This window comes from Budorcas taxicolor, chromosome 10, assembly GCF_023091745.1.
Source record: "Budorcas taxicolor isolate Tak-1 chromosome 10, Takin1.1, whole genome shotgun sequence".
NCBI classification, from domain to species: Eukaryota; Metazoa; Chordata; class Mammalia; order Artiodactyla; family Bovidae; genus Budorcas; species Budorcas taxicolor.
Window position 1 is genome coordinate 98522258 of NC_068919.1, and position 20969 is coordinate 98543226.

General features: G+C 43.6%; 1 protein-coding gene across 1 annotated transcript in view; it reads right to left on the minus strand.

Moving 5' to 3' along the window:
• The window catches only part of EML5 (EMAP like 5), a 151301-nt gene extending 132119 nt beyond the window's left edge, over window positions 1-19182 (minus strand). Inside the window, exon 1 of the mRNA XM_052646355.1 lies at window positions 18986-19182. Within this exon, the coding sequence (XP_052502315.1) occupies window positions 18986-19182 (197 nt within the window). The remainder of the gene's footprint in view (window positions 1-18985) is intronic.
• Between the last annotated feature and the right edge of the window lie 1787 nt (window positions 19183-20969).

The window sequence follows — 20969 nt, forward strand, 5'->3', positions numbered from 1 at the left end:
CACTGGATGGACCTAGAGATACTAAGTGAAGTAAGCCCAACAGAGGAAGATCATACAATATCACCTCTAATGCAGAATCTAAAAAGAAATTACACAAATGACCTTATTTACAGAAAAGACACAGAGTCAGAGGCTTAGAGAATGAACTCAGGATAACCGGGGGGAAGGGTGGAAGGGAAGGACAGGGAGGGAGTTTGGAATTGTAAAGGTATTTTAAATGGACCTACATAGGGAACTCTGCTCAATATTTTGTAACAACCTAAATGGGGAAAGAATTTGAAAAAGAATGGATACACATATATGTATATATTGGGTTGGCCAAAAAGCTGTCTGGGGCTTCCCACACACTGAACTTTTGGGCAACCCAACAACTGAGTCACTTTGCTGTACACCTGAAACTTAACACAGCACTGTTAATCAACCATCTCCAAAACAAAAGTCAGAAACCCACAAATAGCCCAGAAAGCACCTTTAGATAAACACAGAAAGAAATTAGAACATTCCAAAATGTGGAAGTAATATATGTGTATCACAGAATGAAAATATGTAGAAAATACTCCATCCTTCTGTGATGGGTGTATGCAAGGCAAAATATTTTGGGTTCATCCAAATAAGATGCACGATTCAAATCTATTATACATCATGTCCTCTCTGACTGAAAACTAGTGTGTCAAGTAAATGGTGTTCTGCCTGATGCCATAATGTAGAAGTATTATCTCTGTTAGTCCATTTATGCCAAAAGTGGTATAACACTTGAAGGGCCATCACAGTTAAGTTGTTGACTGAAGAGATACTGAGAGGGAATACTGTTTTCACTCATGTCTTTAATCCATCAGGAATTTATTTTTATATGTGGCATAAGAAAGAATTCAATTCAGTTTTATCCCAATTTTATTCTAGTTGAACTAGCATCATTTGTTAAATATATGATTTCTTTTAGATATTAAATATATATTAAATTTCTATGTCATATCTGTATCTGTATTCTCAATTATGTCCCACAGAACTTTTTGCCTATTCCCATGAAAAATCATATTCTATTTATTAGAGTGATTCTTTTAGTATGTTTTAGTATCTATTAACACTCCTCCCCCTCACTATTCTTTTATTATATCTTTTTTATTTTTTAACTCGGCTTGTCTGTTCTTACAGATTTATTCTTCCATATAAATTTTTAAATAACTTTATATCTAATCCTCATACCTCATAGAAAATCTGCTATGATGTTTAGTGGAGTTGCATTAAATGTATATATCAATTTTGTGAGCATAAGAATACATAACATTAAATTTTTCCAACCAAGTTTTAAAATCACATATACTGTGACTGATACCCAAATTGTATTTCCAGCCAGGAGGAAAAGATGTGTTGTGGGCAACTCACATTTAACACATCCAGAATGTTCTCTCCTCAGTTCCCCACCCTAGTATATGACGTCACTAGCCACTCAGTTGCTCAGACCATGAAGCTAAATTTAACCCTCCCCTCCTTCCCTTTCAAATTTATTACATACATTCTATTAGCCTGTCCTACTGACCCCATCATCACCCCCATCTTCTCCGCCTCAGCCCGAATCTGAGCCCCCTGCCCTTCCTCCTCCAGTGCATCCCTCAGGGTTTTCTTAACATAACCAGGAAGGAAGAAAGGGAAAGTCGCTCAGTCGTGTCCGACTCTTTGCGACCCCATGGACTGTAGCCTACCAGGCTTCTCAGTCCATGGGATTTTCCAGGCAAGAGTACTGGAGTGGGTTGCCATTGCCTTCTCCAGGGGATCTTCCCGACCCAGGGATCGAACCTGGGTCTCCTGCATTGTAGGCAGACGCTTTAACCTCTGAGCCATGAGGGAAGCCACATGACCAGAGTGATCTCCTAAAACAATACACAGCTCACCTAGTTAAAATCCCCCAACAGCTTCCTATTACAACCAGAATAAAGTCCAAACTATTTAACACGGCACTTATAAGGCTCTACAATACATACCTTCATCTACTTCTCAAACCTCAGCTTCTACAAGTCTCCCTTTCGTTCACCACATTTCAGACATACTGGCCTTTCTGTCTCTTGAAAAGGCCAAACTTATTATGTTCTCAAAGGTCTTTGTCTCTAGAATGATCTTCCAAATCTTGCTTCATTCAAATAATTCACGCTTCAGGTCAAATGTAACTTGCTTAGCAAATCAAATCTAAAGGAGTATAAAAAGAATTATACACCACAACTATGTGGAATACTATCTGAGGTATTAATATCATTAAAAAATCAACTGAGGGTCCATCGTGGCAATGGACTAAAAAAGAAAAATCACATGATCATATCAATAGATGCAAAAAAGGCATAAGACAAATGCTAATAGTTACGATAAAAACTCTCAGGAAACTAGGAATACAGAAGAACTCTCTGTCAACCTTATAAAGCATATCTACAGAAACTCACAGCTAACAGCATGTTTCATGGTGAGAAATTCTAAGCTTTCCCACAAAGATGAGGTCCGAGTCGTCAATGTCCCCCTTCACCACTCCTTTTCAATAATATACTGGAAGGCCTTGCTAATGCAATAATACAAGAAAAGGAAATAAACGGTATACAGATTGGGGAGGAAGACATAGAACTGTCTTTATGCATAGATGACACAATCATCTGTGTAGAAAATCCAAAAAAATCAGCCAAAAAAAAAAAAATAATTCCTGGAACTAATATGTGACTATAGTAAGGCTACAGGATACAAAGTTAACATAGTATCCTACATACTGACAGTAAGCAAGTGGAATCTGAAATTGAAAATGCAATACCATTATATTAACACCCCAAACTGAAATATTTAGGCATATATCTAACAAAATAGATACAAAATCTATATGAGGAAAACCACAAAACTCTGATGAATGAAATCAAGAACTATAAAAAACAGATATTCTATATTCATGGATAGGAAGACTCAGTACTATCAAGATGATAGTAATTAGGGTAAAAAAAAAGATGTCAGTTCTTCCCAACTTATCTGAATGTTGGAGAAGTTTATTGAGAAGACATGACCACCAACTGACCTAAGAACTGAACCCAGGCAACTAGAGACTCTGTACCCTGTTAAGGTAGCTATATAAATACTTAAGATTCTAGCAGGCAGGTGTACGGAGATCTCCTTGTCACTCAGCTGCCCAAGACATGCCTCGTATGTAAATTTCCCTCCCCACTACCAGTGAGGAGAAACACCAACTCTGGGACCCTCCAGCTCTTCCTGTTATACACCGAGCCCGTATCTCCGAATCGACCGAGGGAACAAGTCCACCACAGTAATGCAAAAGCAAGAAGGGAGTTTATTTCTAGCGCGCTAGGGCCTAAGTCTCATCCAGCACAGTGGAACCAGACAAGAGCCCCGAACAAAGGAGTATGGCGGCTTATATACAGGCAGCTCTTTGTCTCAGTTACAGGAGTAGCTGGCGTTACATGATTGGCTAGGCAGGATGAGCGCATGTCCTGTCTCTTTCTGGTTGGTGTGTACGGGAATTCTTCCTAATTTGGTCAAGGAATGTCCTGTTAAGGAAACATAACTCAGGTCCTGGGCTTAGTGTATCTTGCTGAGCTTGTCATAGCCGGGGTTTGGCCCCTAACACTTCCCACCAGGGAACAAGCATTAGCCCTAGAATCCCTTAGGCCTCTGCCTCACCCACCAGCAGGCAAACACCAGCTCTGGGACCCACTGGCCTTGCAGCTAGAGATCCCAGGACCCAACCCTGCCTGCCACCTGGCTGATAACAACTCCAAGACACCCTGGGCCCCTTAGCCAAATGCCCCAGGATCTAGCCAGTCTCACTAGTTAGCCAACACCACTTTTGGGACACCCCAGAGTCTAGCTATGCTGGAACTGGCCCCACCCACCTGCAGGCCAGTATATCTGGGACACCCCAGCACTGCAACCACCCACTCCAGAAACCAGCGCAAACCACCAGTGGGCCAGCGCTAGCTCCAGGACAGTCAGCAGCTGCTGCTCAGCCCTGCCCACCAGAAGCCAGCATCCTCCACACAAGTCAGTGCCTGGCAACTGACTGGAACGTGGGCCAGCCATACCTATCAGAGGCTCATAACATTAGGACCCACAGAGCCCACGTAGCAGGCACCCCTAGAGTTCTGGTGACCGAGTGGGGCTATGCTGTTGGGACAAAGAAGAACTGAGTGAAGGGAAATAGGCAAGCTATGCTATAGAGAGTTCTAGGTAACGACTGTAAAAGTGTTCAGAGAATTTGGGAGAAGACTGGATGAACAGAAGTTTCTCACAGGAAGTTTAGAAAGATAAACAAAAACCAAACAGAGATGAAGAACACAGGAACTGAAATGGAAAATACACTACAGGGAATCAACAGTATATTAAATGGTACAGAGGAACAGATTAGTGAGCTGGAAGACAAGTAATGGAAATCACTCAAGCTGAACAAAAGAAAGAATAAAAAAAAATGAGGACAGCTCAAGAGACCTGTGATACAACATCAAGCATATTAACATTCGAATTACAGGGGTCCCAGGAGAAGAGAGAGAGAGAGCAGAGAACATATTTGAAGACTCAACAACTGGAAACCTCCCTAACCTGAGGAAGGATAAAGACATCCAGGTCCAGGAAGGATAGGAAGTCCCCAACAGGATCAACCCAAAGAGGACCACACCAAGACATAAAAATTAGAGAAAGAATGTCAAATGCAGCAAGGGAAAAGTAGCAAGTTATGTACAAGGGAACTCCCACAAAGGACCTTTCAGTAGAAACTCTGCAGGCCAGGAGGGAGTGGCATGATACACTTTAAGTGACGAAAGGGATAAACTCACAACCAAGCAGGTAAAGCTTTATGACCTAGTAACGTTTGTGTTCAGATTTTATGAAGAGATCAAAAGTTTTAAAGACAAGCAAAAACTAAAAGAGTTTAGCACCACTAAACCAACTTTATAAGAAACGCTAAAGGGACATTTCTAAGTGAAAAAGGAAAGGCCAGAAATAGAAACATGAAAATCATGAAAGGGGGAAATCTCACGAGTGAAGACAAACATGCAGTAAAATTAGTAAATGAGCCACAGTAAGGAGGTTAAAAGACAAAAGTCATGAAGTCATCTATATCCACAGTGACAAAAAGATGTGAAATATGATGCTAAAAACAGTAAACTTGGTGGGGGGTGATGCAGGATTGTTAAAAAGGGTTTGAACTTAAGAGATCAGTAACTTAAGTACACACACACACACACACATATAGAAGGCAATGTACAGTGTGGAGAATGCAGTCCATAACTACATAGTATCTTGTATGGTGATATATCTTAATTAGACTTACCATGGCGATCGTTTTCAAATGTTTAGAAATACTGAATCACTATGTTGATTAACAAGAACTAACATAGTGTTGTAGGTCAATTATACTTCAAAAACAAACTCACAGAAAAAGAGGTCAGATATCAGAGGCAAGGGATGGAATGGGGAATTGGATTAAGATGATCAAAAGGTACAAACTTACACTTATGAGATAAAAAAACTCAATAAAATTGGAAGAGAAAAAAACCAATATGGTATTTGCAAAAGAGTAGACAAAATACCAATGGAAGAGAACAGAGACCCAGAAATAAGACCCTTATAAATATAATCAAATGATTTTTGACAAAGGAGTAAAGGCGCTACAATGGGGCCAAGATAGGCTCCTTGAACAAGCAGTGCGGGAACAGCCAGACATCTACACGTAAAAAATGAATCTAGACACAGACCTTACACCTTTCACAGAAACCAACTCAGAATGAATCACAGACCTAAATGCAAACCTACAGAATTCCCGGAAGACAGCATAGGAGAAAATCTAGATGACCTTGGGCATGATGATGCCTTTTTAGATACAACATTAAGCACAGGATCCATGAAAGAAAGCAAGCAAGCTGGACTTCACTAAAATAAAAAAAAATTCTGCCCCGTGGAAGACAAAAGCAAGAGCACTAGGAGACAGGCCACAGACTGGGAGAAAATATTTGTAACAGAGTTCCAGAAAAACGTCTATTTCTGCTTCACTGACTATGCTAAAGCCTTTTTGACTGCGTGGATCACAACAAACTGGAAAACTCTTAAAGAGATGGGAACATCAGACCACCTTACCTGCCTCCTGAGAAATCTGTATGCTGGTCAAGAAGCAACAGTTAGAATTGGACACGGAGCAACAGACTGATTCCAAATTGGGAAAGAAGTACGTATGTCAAGGCTGTGTACTGTCACCATGCTTATTTAACTAATAGGCAGAGTACATCATGCAAAATGCCAGGCTGGATGAAGCACAAGCTGGAATCAAGATTGCCAAGAGAAATATCAATAACCTCAGATACGCAGATGATACCACCCTACGGCAGAAAGCGAAGAGGAACTAAGAGCGTCTTGATTAAAGAGGAGAGTGAAAAAGCTGGCTTAAAATTCAACATTCAAAAAACGAAGATCATGGCATCTGGTCCCATCACTTCATGGGAAATAGATGGGGAAACAATGACAGACTTTATTTTGGGGGGCTCCAAAATCACTGCTGAAGAACTGATGCTTCTGAACTGTGGTGTTAGAGAAGACTCTTGAGAGTCCCTTGGACTGCAAGGAGATCCAACCAGTCCATCCTAAAGGAAATCAGTCCTGAATATTCATTGGAAGGACGGATGCTGAAGCTGAAACTCCAATACTTTGGCCACCTGATGTGAAGAACGAACTCACTGGAAAAGACCCTGATGCTGGGACAGACTGAAGGCAGGAGAAGGGGATGACAGAGGATGAGATAGTTGGATGGCATCACCGACTCAATGGACATGAGTTTGAGCAAGCTTCAGGAGTTGGTGATGGACAGGGAGGCCTGGCGTACTGCAGTCCATGGGGTCGCAGAGTCGGACATGACTGAATGACTGAACTGAATTGAAAATCACTGCATATGGGGACTGCAGCTGTGAAATTCAAAGACGCTTGCTCCTTGGAAGAAAAGCTATGACAAACCTAGACAGTATATTAAAAAGCAGAGACATGACTTTGCCAACAAAGGTCCATCTAGTCAAAGCTATGGTTTTTCCAGTAGTCATATACAGATGTGGGAGTTGGACCATAAAGAAGGCTGAGCACCGAAGGATCGATGTTTTTGAACTGTGGTGCTGGAGAAGACTGGAGAGTCTCTTGGACTGCAAGGATATCAAACCAGTCAATCCTAAAGGAAATCAACCGTGAATATTCACTGGAAGGACTGATGCTGAAGCTCCACTACTTTGGCCACCTGATGTGAAAGTTGATTCACTGGAGAAGACCCTGATGCTGGGAAAGAGTGAGGGCAGGAAGAGTGCGACAGAGGATAAGACGATCGATGGCATCACTGACTCGACGGACATGAGTTTGAGCAAGCTCCGGAGTTGGTGATGGACAGGGAGGCCTGGCGTGCTGCAGTCTATTAGGTCGCAAAGAGTCAGACACGACTGAGCGGCTGGACAACAACATTCAAAATATACAAGGAGCTAAAAACTCAGCCATAAGAAAAACCAATTAAAAAGTAGGCCAAAAACCTTAACACACTCCTCATCACAGAAGATACACAGATGGAAAATAAGCATATGAAAACATGCTCCATATCATACGTCACCAGGAAAATGCAAATCAAAACTCTAAGACTCCACTACATGCCTATCAGAATGGCCAAATCAGGAACACCGACATCTCCAAACGCTGACAAGGGTGACGAGTGACAGTGGCTCTCACACACTGCCGGTGAGAGAGCAAAAACAGAACAGTCACTTGGAAGAGAGTTTGGCAGTTTCTTAGAAAACAACAACCTTCCCAAACAATGCAGCAACTGTGCTCCTTGGTATTTATCCAAAGGAGTGAAACCTATGTCCACACAGAAACCTGCACACGGATGTTTATAGCTTCACTCATTATCGCCAAAACATGGACGTAACTGAGAAGTCCTTCAACAGGCAAATGGGTAAATAAATTTGGCACAACCAGATAATACAATATTTGTCACTGATCAGTCACTCAGTGTCCAACTCTTTGTGACCCTGTGGACTGGGGAGGAGCCCACCAGGCTCCTCTGTCCATGGGATTCTCCAGGCAAGAATCCTGGAGTGGGTAGTCATTCCCTTCTCCAGGAGATCTTCCTGGCCCAGGGATCGAACTCAGGTCTCCTGCATTGCAGGCAGATTCTTTACCATCTGAGCCACCAAGGAAGCCCCCAAATAAATAAAATTATTTTAGAAAATAAAGACTTCAAAGGAAATAATCTAAAACACAACAGTAGGGCCATCCCTGGTGACTCAGTGGTAAAGGAGCCTCCTGCCAATGCAGGAGACATGAGTTCGATCCCTCATCTGGGAAAATCTCACACGCTGCCGAGCAACTAATAGCCGTGTGCCACAACTATCGAGCCTGCGCTCTAGAGCCCAGGAGCTGCAACTGCTGAAGCCCACGTGCCCTGGAGCCTGTGCTGTGCAGCACGAGAAGCCACTGCAGAGAGGGGCTTGCGCACTGCAGGCAGAGGGCAGCCCCTGCTTGCGTGACTAGAGGAAAAGCCACACGGCAATGGCAGCTCAGCACAACCGCAAATTAAAGACAATAAAAACAAATAAAACAGAATGGTAATATCTCTAGGTATAAGATTGCGGGTGAATATTTTTCTTTTTCCATACTTTCCAATGTTCTATTATAAGTAGGTATTAACAATTTTTAAAACATAATAGCCACCTTCTAAGAGGGGGCCTACCAAACCTCTCCTACTCCTTTATTATGTCAACTTCGGACTCCTACATAGTCTCTTTGTACCCTGCAAAAATTCCTTTGTAAGAGCATGTCAACTTGGAATCTAAATCTAACATCCAGGTTCCAGGTAAAACTTCCTACCATGTTAGCAGCACCACCCTCTACAGCACTTCACGTGCTATTACACTGTCCAGGGGCTAACTGATTATTGGGCTTCCCTGGCGGCTCAGACAGTGAAGCATCTGCCTGCAGTGCAGGAGACCCGGGTTCAATCCCTGGGTTGGGAAGATGCCCTGGAGAAGGAAATGGCAACCCACTCCAGTACTCTTGCCTGGAAAATCGCATGGACAGAGGAGCCTGGCAGGCTACAGTCCAAGGGGTTGCAAAGAGTCAGACATGACTAAGTGAACTAATTATTAGTTAATTGATAATCAATTCATCAATTATTAAATATTAGTTGACTAATTACTATTATTAGAAAAGTCACACTGCAACCAAGTAATGATGACCAGTCTATGGATTCTATAATTAGTTATCACCTATGTTTTAACACTTAAAATACCCTTCCACTTTCCACCCCTCGTTGGGAATTGTGCCCTGCCCCTGATCAATCTTAGTATCTGTAAAGATAGGGCCACTGAGGTGATTAGATATGGTTACATCATCATCTTGTGGCTAATTTAAACAATACCACAAGCAATATCATACTATTAGGTTGGTGCAAACATAATTGCGGTTTCAGAATTATAATCATTATAATTAGGCTCAAACACTTCTTAAACAAAATAGGAACCATTAAAATCAACATTTTTTTGCCAATGAGAAATAAGTTTATTTATTCCTACAGTGCTTCGGGATTCAGCGAACTCTTGGAAAGCATTTTCTGCCTCCTGCTGGTGGTGGAAGTGTTTTCCCTGCAAAAAGTTGTACAGATGCTTGAAGAAGTGGTAGTTGGTTGGCAAGAGGTCAGGTGAATATAGTGGATAAGGCAAAATTTCGTAGCCCAATTCATTCAATTTTTGAAGCGCTGGTTGGGCAATATGTGGTAAGGTGCTGTTGTGGAGAAGAACTGGGCCTCTTCTATTGACCAATGCCAGCTTCAGGCACTGTGGTCTTCAGTGCATCTCAGTGATTTGCTGAGCATACTTCTCAGATGTTACAGTTTCACTGGGATTCAGAAAGCTTTAGTGGGTCAGTTGGGCAACAGACCACCAAACAGTGACCATGACTTTTTTGGCCAAGTTTGGCTTTGAGAACCTCTTTGGAGCCTCCTCTTGGTCCAACCACTGAGCTGGTTATCACCGGTTGTCATATAAAATCCACTTTTCATCGCGTGTCACAATCTGATTGAGAAACAGTTCACTGTTGTTGCGTAGAATAAGAGAAGACAACACTTCAAAATGCTGATTTTTTTGATTTCGGTCAACTCATGAGGCTTATCAAGCTTTATCACCTTTCCAATTTGCTTCAAATGCTGAAGGACTGTTGAACGGTCAATGCTGAGTTCTCGGGGCAACTTCTGGAGCAGTTGTAAGAGGATCAGCTTCGATGATGGCTCTCAGTTGTTCACTGTCAACTTTATCTAAAAGTGTAGACCCCTTGTTTGGGCTCCAATAAGAGGCTGAATACCATCCATAATTTGGCAATGATATAATCCAGAATTCTCACCTCACATCCAACCTCTTTATCGGTATGCTCCCCAAGCTTGGTATTAAAGTAAACTCAGTTATCTCTCCTTGATTGTGAAGAACAAGATACTTTTAGAGTGAAATCTGAGTTAACATCTCCCACAATCACAACTACTTATTTGCCAATCCAGCTTTATGAGCCACTCATCCCAAAAGAAAAAATGTATAGAGTTTAGTGGTGTTGTGATGAATTCAGCCCATCTGTGGCCTCAAGAAAAGCTAGATCCTAGGTGCAATGTCTAGCTTCAGTCCCACTGCCTCTCCTCTCATTCCAAGAACTTTTTAGTATTTTTCTGTCAAGCTTACTAATTTAGACGGATATAAGCATACCGGTGTTTTAAGGTGGGCACTATATTTCACTTGATCTTTTAACAATCCAATCCATTTTTACATTACATTAGCCAACAGAGGGTGATACTGCAGACAGGAAATCCAAGACCTGTTAAGGCTTTCATATAAGTTCTTGCAGTCTTTGGCCAATATGGTGAAACCATGCGCCACCTTATAATTAGAATAGATGCCACTGTAGCAAGGCAGCTTGTTCACACTGGCCCGGTATAGCCCCTTCCAGCCCTTTGCTGTCAAAGAACACTGATCCACAAAGGAGGACACTCAGCCTGAAGAGAAATCAGTCGGCTGTTAGTGGCTGCTCCACACTTGGCTTGTGGCAATATGCAGTCTCAAGCTTTGCAGAACACAGCGTCCTAGCTGCTGGGCCCTCTCCCGGAGTGCATCCAGGGCGCGGCAGCAACTGCCCACTTCAGAACCTCACAGGGGGAGGGTGAGATCATTTATATGCCTCTTCAGTACTAGCGTATTGGATATTTGCTCTATTTCTGACTGCAGACTCTGGCTCCACATTGGAAATTTATTTACAGATGATCCTGGGCTTTTCATGGTCCAAACCACTGAGCCAAACCGACTGCAGCTGATCCGCCAGTCTGTTGAAGTCAACTACTGGGTCACTTGGTGCTGTCCAGGATGCACACGATTTGCCCATTAAGTGAACCTGCCGGGTCCCCAGTTTGTTAGCATTTTTCTGGACTGACAATGCAAGATATCTATCTTGAAAAGACATGAAATGTTTTCAGCCACTGACGACACTGGGCAGATCCATTAATGGAAAACCCTACTAATCACTGCTTTTCTTGATAGAAAAAAAAAAATCTCCAAATATGCCTTGGGCAATAGGCCCAGACTTTTTAAAGGGGTCTTAATACTTGGCAAACGATCAATACTGTGATATAATTTGTTGTCATTGTTTAGTTGCTAAGTCGTGTCCAACACTTTGCAAACCCTTGGGCTGGCTCCTCTGTCCATGGGATTTCCCAGGCAAGAATACTGGAGTGGGCTGCCATTTCCTCATCCAAAGGATCCTGTATAACAGTAAATGAATAAATTTGGGTGGGCCTAGAGTTTTTTGAGTTTGACTTCCCAGCCCACCACCATGGATTACTTCTATATCTAGAGCAGTGGTTTTCAACCCTGGCTGCTTACTGGAATCATCTAGGAAGCTTAAAGACAGACGCAAACAGCAACAAATAAATTACACCTGAGACCCATCCTAAATAAATTAAATTGGAATTTCTAGGGATGAGACTCAGGCACTGGTGTTTTACTTTGCTTTACCTCTCCAAGTGATTCTAGTATGCAGCCAGGATTGAAAATCAAGAATCTAGAGCAATGTTTTTCAAACTTCAGAATACATCAATATCACATGGAGGTAATTAAAGTGGATTGTTGGGCCCCACATCCAGAGTTTCTGATTAGGTCTGGGATGAAGTTTGACAATCTGCATTTCTAACAGTCTTCCAGGTGATGCTAATGTGTTGGTTAAAGGACAGCACTGAAAACCACTGGCCTAGAGTGTGCTTTTCAAACTTTAATATCAAAACCCACAATTTTAATATTTCAAACCCATAACACTACCTGAGAATGCTGTTAAAATTCTAATTCAGCAGGCCTGGGGTGAGGTTTGAGAACTGCTTTTCTAATGAGCTCCGAGGTAATGCCGAAAGTGATCGTCTAAGGACTATATCTTTGAACAGCAAGTATCTAGAGCTACCAGCCATGTGCCATTTAAAAAATAATCAACCAAACTAGCAGCTGCAGGAGCAGACCCTGAAGGAGGCCAGTTCTGTACACCTGTGACGACATGACTCATCCTGATGACTTCTTTCTGCTCCCTCTGTTCCCTTGATCGTATAAACATCCATACACAGTCTCCTCAACAGTCATGATCACAATGTGATTATTGCAAAACAGCTAACATCTCCACTAAGGTGAAGTACTACTCATCTGACTTGATACAGCTGGTCACCTTCTTCTCCCTGAAACACTATTTTTAACTTGATTTCCATGACTCTACATCTCTCGGTTTTCCTCCCGTCTCTCTGGCCACTGTTTTGTCCGTTCTTTTTCATCTTCTGAATATTTAAACGTTGGAGGGCCACGGGAATCCATTGTTCAGATTCTTTATATTCACTCCTTCAGTGACCTCATCCAGGGTTATGACTTTAAATACTACCCACATGCTGGTAACACTCAAATTTATCCCAGCGCATACTGTTCCCTGGATTATAGACATATATGTTCAATAGGCCTAACGTACAAGCCCACTTGGTTGGTGGTCTGCTGCTGTTGCTAAGTCACTTCAGTCGTGTCCGACTCTGTGCGACCCCACAGACAGCAGCCCACTAGGCTCCCCCGTCCCTGGGATTCTCCAGGCAAGAACACTGGAGTGGGTTGCCATTTCCTTCTCCAATGCATGAAAATGAAAAGTGAAAGTGAAGTCGCTCAGTCATGTCCAACCCTCAGCGACCCCATGGACTGCAGCCCACCAGGCTCCTCCGTCCATGGGATTTTCCAGGCAAGAGTACTGGAGTGGGGTGCCATTGCCTTCTCTGGGTTGGTTGTCTATTAGTATCTAAAACAGCTCATGATCGTCCCTTTCTCCCGAAGCAGAAAATCTGCCCTCCCCACAGCCTTTGCTAATTCACTAACAGGCAACCCCATTCTCAGGTGTTCTGGCCCCAAACTGCGATCATCACTGACCTTTCTTTCCTGTCACAATTTACACCTGGTCCACTAGTAAATCACGCTGCCTCTGTCTTCAAAGTATGTCGAGTGGTTTCTCCCTGCTCCCGTTGTTGCCGCTTCGGCCCAAGCCACCAACATCTCTTCTAAGCCTCCTAAGTGGTCTGCCTGCTCCATCTTTCGCCTCCCCCTCCATCACCAATACAGGATCCAGAGCGACCCTGTCAGACCACTAACTCAAATTAGGTCACTAATTTGATTAAATTGTTCCAATGGCTTCGAATCTCCCTCACATGTGAAGGCAAAAAAATCTTCTCAGTAGCCCGCGAAGTCCTGAACAATCTGTGCCACCACCGTTCTTCATCAGACCTCGTCTCTGTGCTTTTACGGGAATTCACTGCACTCCAGCCACTCTAACTTTCCTACTGCCCCTCAAACACATGAGGCATTCCACTTCAGGCCTCTGAACGTGACGTCCCTTTGCCTGCAACATCATTCCCTCCAGACAGCCACCCGGCATAGTCCCTCACCTCCACGGCTCCACTCAAGCGTTACATTTATATTTTAAGGAGGCCTTCCTGGCTCCCCTACCCAAACTTCTATCTAAACTCTTTCCAATAGTCTGTGTCTCACTTTCCTGCTTTTTTCCCCTAGCCCTTACATATTATATGTATCTACACACACAGACAGACAGATACACCACTATATACACAAAATAATATATATGTACATACCAAATACATAATTCAATATATGTGCATAAATGTGAAATTTACCTTGTTTATTACCTCCCCCCAGTACATAAAGTGTCAGTGAAGGTTGGGAATTTCACTTGTTTGGTTCACTGCTGTAATACTAGTGCTAAAAACAGCCACTGGCAAATACGAACAGGTGCTCAATAAATATCTGCTGAAAGACTAAGTAAAACAAGAAATACCTATTTTTACACTAATATGTATCCCAGACACCACTTAAGAAAGTGTCTTAAGAATGTGGGTGTAACCAACTGTGGCAAATGATGATGATAAATCAAAAAAGATGAGAACAGAGAACTGACCTCTGGATAGAGCACTGTGGAGGTCACTGGTGACCTTGACAAGAGCTGCAATGGTGAAATAAAATAGAGCCAGGACTGAATGGGAGAAAAAGAGCTGAAGACAGAGAGTACAGATGACTTTTCCAGTTATTTTCTCTTAACATGAAACCACTGCATATGGCACCGCCTCTCTTCAGAATGCTATGCCTTCGCTCACTTCCCCGATGACTCTGCCTCTCTGTTGTCCTTCAAGACCCAGCCTGCTCAGGTGTCCCACTCACTGGGACACATCCCTGTAACTGTTATACGCCTGCTTACACCATACCCCAGGTACACTAATGCTATCCCTGGTACACACAGGAATCTTACACTTGACTGGCAGGGTTTAACTCCTAATACCTTCAGGCTAGACCCGTGCACAAAGAAGGAGTTCAATAAATATTTCTTGGATGAGTAAAAAGCCTTGAAGGAACGGTAAGTTGATCGTTTCTAAGGAACTATTCTTATTTCTTAATAGTTTCTAAGAATTTATTTACCATATGTTTTCCTTAATTTATATAAAATATATTTTATTAGTTATCTGTATATTAGACATCATAAAATAAAAAAGGAAACAATTATAATACAAATCTAAAATTTCTCTTTTACCCTAATAATATACACTTAAGGTACATTTATGATAGTTTGAACTATTATTCTATATAATTCCAACCTTTGCCTGAAAACATGTTAATTTTACCTCTTAAACTATGCAGCATTTGAAAAACAACCATAAATATTTTGATATCCAAACACACAAAATGAAATCTTACAGAAAAAAATTATTATATAGTCTGTAAAAGTTAAGACCACCAATTCTAGTTACTTAAACATGGGGACATTTTACTAAATCTGTATGTTGCTTAATACTTTCTGAAGTACGGCTTCTGAATATGACACAATGCTTAAGAAAATTCTGGAATCAAGTTTGAAGGAAGGAGTTCTACCCACTTCTCAAACTGCTTATTTAATAATTCTACACATGCATGTTTTGGGATACAGATTGGCAATGTGTTCCTAAACAGAATCATCCGGGGGCACTGTATGAAAAACAAATTTCTGGGATCCAGCTCTAGAGGATTCTAGCTTAGTACGTCTCATGAAAAGGCTAAAAAAAATGGCAAAAAGCTCCTTAAATGATTCTGATGATCAGTCAGGTTTGGGAAATATTGACCATATATCTGGAAACATTAAGTAGACAACCAGTAGGCTTGTGGTGATTCCCACCAGACCTTAGAAAGTTGCTGCCCTCAACCCATAAACACAAAACACACTGATCCACCATGGAAACATCTTACATTCCAAAACACTTTTCCAACAACAATTCTGACTTGTGTTGAATAAATGAAATTTTCATACTATAAGTACAGAGTTGTTAGAAACCACTTTTACTAGACTATGGTGAAGCCTGATCAGTATTTTTTCTCAAGAGCACCACCTGCCACAATTGACGAGCTACTCTACCTTTCATTTTGTCTGAAGAAAAAAAAAAAGTAGTAACAAAATGCACCAAGTTAACTACATTCCATTAACCGTCTTCACTGGTGATACATGTTTTGAAAACTATCAGTAACATCCACTTCAAATACAAACTTGTCAAAAATGTGTTGATGGGTGGTATCTAGAAAAACTAATTTAAAAAGCTACTGTATCCTTTGGGAAGACAGCTGGCAAAAGTTTCAAAATAGAGACCACGCTACAGATGTGCATTTTATAGTAAAACTGCCAGTAGTCTCTAACTTACTCTTAAACCTGTAACAAACATTTAATAACTAGAGAATTTTATCAATATAACTTGGGACATAGAAAATAAGAAAAAAAAAGTGACTAAAATTCTGACAGTGAAACAAATTTCTATATAAATCAGTAATACTGAAATAAATATAACTAAAGGAAAGAACACGATATACATACATATCTAGTAAAAAGAAGTAAGATAATTACACGTAACACAGACAAAATGATAAAGTCATGTGGCACCACCGCTGGCAATGCTAGATGTAGTAAGACGACAGAACTGGAAAGCAAATGATCCTTGCTTTTGTCCTTCCAACCAATACGGCACTTGCATTTTTAAAACCTAAAGACAATGACTTGCTCATTCTGGTACAGTCTTACATTCAGACTAAGTTATATTTAATAAGTTTACCTAAGTTTCAAGAAATATGAAAATAAAACAGATGATAAATACAGCAATGACGTTTTATTAATAAGGCTAACATTACAGCAACATTGTTTTCCACCATGGTACCATTTATAAAAATTTCATTTTCTGCTGTGACATAATTGAAAAATTACAGTAGTAACTATACCTGTATTTCAAACACTGAATTGAAACAAAATTGAAAACGTTGAACTTTCACAAACAAGAATGATTTCTACCATTATTGCTTGAAACAAAATTTCCAGTTTTTGATTGGAAATCAAACTCTTTGATTGCTTAGTCTTAGTACTGTATTAAATTTGTGCCACAATTTCAGGATGCAATTGCCATGGCAATTTTCAAGCAAACTTTTTACTGTTATAAATTATTTTGAGGGTGAATCATTTGCATAAAGTCACAAGCAAGTATCTAATTAAGGCAAAAATTAGACTAATCTGTCATTTTCAAGCATTTTGAGACACTACATCTATGGTTATGCAACTACGTACACCAAAGGAAAGCATAAGCATCTCTTCCTTGCAGTTTACTGAAACACAATTTTAAAAATTCAAGCCGTGTGACATATAGGTTCAAATTACTGCTGGAAGAATAAACAAAGCATCATTTACCCCATCAAAAAAAATTGTATCCAGTTTCAGAAGATCTTCATACCATATGACTCTCAACTACCAAGGAGTAAAAACAATAGAAGTGCACCTCAGCATCCTTTGCACCTACCGACCCCACCTACTGAAAGGAGCCTAACAGACTGAATATCTGGAGGAGGACTTCAGTCAAGGCTGTTTCCACTAGATAAACTTAACTATCCCCTGAACTGTCAGAGATTAACACGTGGAAAAGAAGAGAGAAACGGGAAAGGATCAGGGAAAAAGACAAAGAACTGGGGTAAATTCTACTCTTGGGGTGAATAACACACAAGATGGTAAAGAATCTGCCTGCAGTGTAGGAGACCAGGGTTCGATCCCTGCATGGGGGAAGATCCCCTGGAGAAGGAAATGGGAACCCACCCAGTATTCTTGCCTGGAGAATTCCATGGACAGTGGAGCCTGGCAGGCTACAGTCCATGGGGTCTCAAAGAGTCTGACATGAGTAAGCACACACACACACACTGAACCCCAAACACTGCCTCATTTCCTATTCCACAATCTGTTTCTGCTCTCTTTATCTTTATTCTATCTTGCCCTACCTTTTGTTTGTCCTAGGCCTCCCTCCCTCTCTTACAGAGCATAAATGTGCAGACATGCAAAACAGATCTTTATTTATGGTATTTAAGTACCAGAGTGTTTTGCCCACAAAACATGATACCAAATGGGTTTTAATTGCACAGCTTAAGTCCTGTGGAACACAGATAGGGGGATAAAACTGAGTAATCAAACCCATTCATAGAATCTCTTAAAAACACACATACACAGAGTCTCAAAATGTTTTAAAACACATCTCTCTTTATCAACGACAAATATGCTGTGCTTGAGACAATAATCAACAGTCTAAAATAATCTCTGTTGCTCTTAACTTCATTTGCCACAAAAGTTCTGCTGAGACACTGATGGAAAATGCTATTTCAAATACACCGCTCACTAAAGAAATGGAAACGAGCACTGGGACCAATTTTAAGATGACGGTCAAAGAAGAATTAAAATGTAGACAAAATTGTGATTTAAGTAAAAAAAAAAAAAAAAAGTAAACTTATTTAGGAGTGCTTTACCAAAAAGGAAACAAGAGAAATGGAAATCAGAATAGTTTTAGCACCTAAAATGATTGGGCGGGGGAGGGGTGTGTGTGGATGGGTTTAATCAATCCTTACCCTCAAACTGCCTTCAGGTGTGCAAATTTTAAAGTCCGATGAACTGCCTGAAGGTTGCCGGGATTTCTATCTGCTGATAACAGCAGGCGGTGAAATCTCAACGAGTTATTATGGCCAAGAGCCGAGTGCCCTCTAGGATGCCAGCCAGGTCGCGCTCCCCCGGACCAGCCTAGCGCTTACGGGACTCTTCTGCGTTCTCTGCTAGGTAAAGGACTTTCCTCTGGCGCTCTAAGAATTCGTTTAATAAGCAGTCTCCGACGAGATTTCAAGGGGTAAAAATGCAACCCACAGCAGCTTTCGGTACACTGCACCCATCTGAGGAAGGGAGAAGGGAGGACCCGCGGACTTGGGGCCATCGCAGCGACCCGCGGGGCAGACTCAGGATACGAAGACGGGAAAGGGCACTGGTTTCCCGGTGCCCAGAGGGCAGGGTCGGGACTAGCGGCGCCCTGCGCGAGCGGGCCGCGGGGGGACGCCGGCCGCCCCGGGCCCCGTACCTGATGATGTCGTCGCTGTGGCCCCGGTAGAACTTCTGCCGGTGCTCGCGCGGGCTGTACACCACGCCGACGCCCGCCACGAAGTACACGATCTCCTTGGCCGCCGTGTAGTAGAGGTTGTTGCGGCACTGGTGGCCCCGGTAGCCGTACACCCACTCGAGCCGCAGGTGGCAGCTCGGGGCGCTCCTGGCCGCCATGTCGGGGCGCCCCGCCCGCCGCGCCGCGCCGCTCGGGCGCCCGGCGGCGGGAGGCGGCGGCGGCCGGGCGAAGCGAGCCCCCCCCGGGCGGCCGGCACTCGCCGCCTGCCGCGTCCTCTACGCCGCGCCCGGCAGCCGCATGCCGCCTCTCCCTGCCGCCGCCGGCGCCGCCTCAGCCCACGGGCGGGAGGGGAGCCCTCGCCTCGCGGCGCATGCTGAGGGCCGCGGGCGCCGCCGGCCGTCAGGTGAGGTGGGCGACTGCCGCGCGCCCCCCCTTCGCCGCCTCGGCCGCCTGGGCTCCTCAGCCCGCAGCGCCCAAGCCGTGAGCCGAGCGAGCGAGGACCCGCCTCCCGTCTCCACTCCTCAGCCGCCGCCGCCCCGGTCCCCCTGCGGCGTTCGCGTCCCGCCGCGGCCTCGTCCCACAGCTCGGCGGGCCCGCGCCGCGCGCGCCCCCGAGCCCAGACCCGCGGCGTGCGCGCGCGCTCCGAGCCCAGGCCCGCGCCGCGCGCCCCCTCACCCGCGAGCCCACACCCGCGGCGTGCGCGCCCCCGAGCCCAGACACGCGCCGCGCGCCCCCCGACCCCAGAGCCCAGACCCGCGGCGTGCGCGCCCCCGAGCCCAGACACGCGCCGCACGCCCCCCGACCCCAGAGCCCAGACCCGCGGCGTGCGCGCCCCCGAGCCCAGACCCGGGGTCCCGGCCCCCGCCGCCCGCGCGCGCCTCGCCCCGCCCCTCCCAGCGGGGGCGCTCCCGGGACCGGCGCTGGGCCCGGTTCTCCTGCTCCCCCTCTAGCTGCAAGGTTCTAGCTCGGCTATCTTCGGCCAGGACCGATGACCTCGGCTGCCCTGATCGCATCCCGCTCCGGCTCCGGGCGGACTCTCGGCCGCCCTTGTCCCCTGCTGCTGCAGAGCGCCTGTCGGTCTCACCAGGCCCCCCGTCCTCAGCCAGGACTACGCTTATGCGTGGAAGAATCAACACCAGGATGTTAACCTCCTTGTTTAATTGTTCATTTTACCTTGTGCGTGTGTATGCTTTTCTGGCAGCTTCATGGTGCTCACTGTAGCAGACATTGCGTGGGACTAAAACCTGACTTTCTAAATACACGTTTTCTTATTTGTATACGTGACCTCAAAGCTAAAAGTAGAGTTTAACTCGTAAAATCACACGCCAGATCCTATTTCATGATAAACAGCAATGGTACTTTCAAAGCTAAAAGTAGAATTTAAACTGTAAAATCACATGCCAGATCCTATTTCTTGATAAATAGCAATGGTACGGGAGAGGGAAATGGCACCCCACTCCAGTGTTCTTGCCTAGAGAATCCCGTGAACAGGGGAGCTTGGTGGGCTGCCGTCCATGGGGTCTCACAGAGTCGGACACGAATGAAGCGACTTAGCAGCAGCAGCAGCAATGGTACCTGATTTTGTGTTTTTAGAGGACTGTTTTGATACTTCTCGCATGGTGGTGATGATGAGGATGTCTTCAGTCTTACTGATGCTGGAGAATGAGCCTGTAAGCACAAATACCAGAAGCAATGAGTTCTAGGTCAGTTCCTCTCCTACTCAGTTTTCTGAATGCCTCCTCTCTCATGGAATTTACCAGTACCTGTAAAAATAATTTGAAGTCAGTGTTTTAAAAGATTTTAAATCCAGAATGATAACCCCAAGGTTTACAACAAGAAAAAGTAATTTATAAAACACAAGTATGAATCTTCTGTGTCTGGAAAAAAAAAATCAGTGTTTATTTCCTTGGGAAATACCAAAACTTGGAAATCTTAAAAAAAAAAA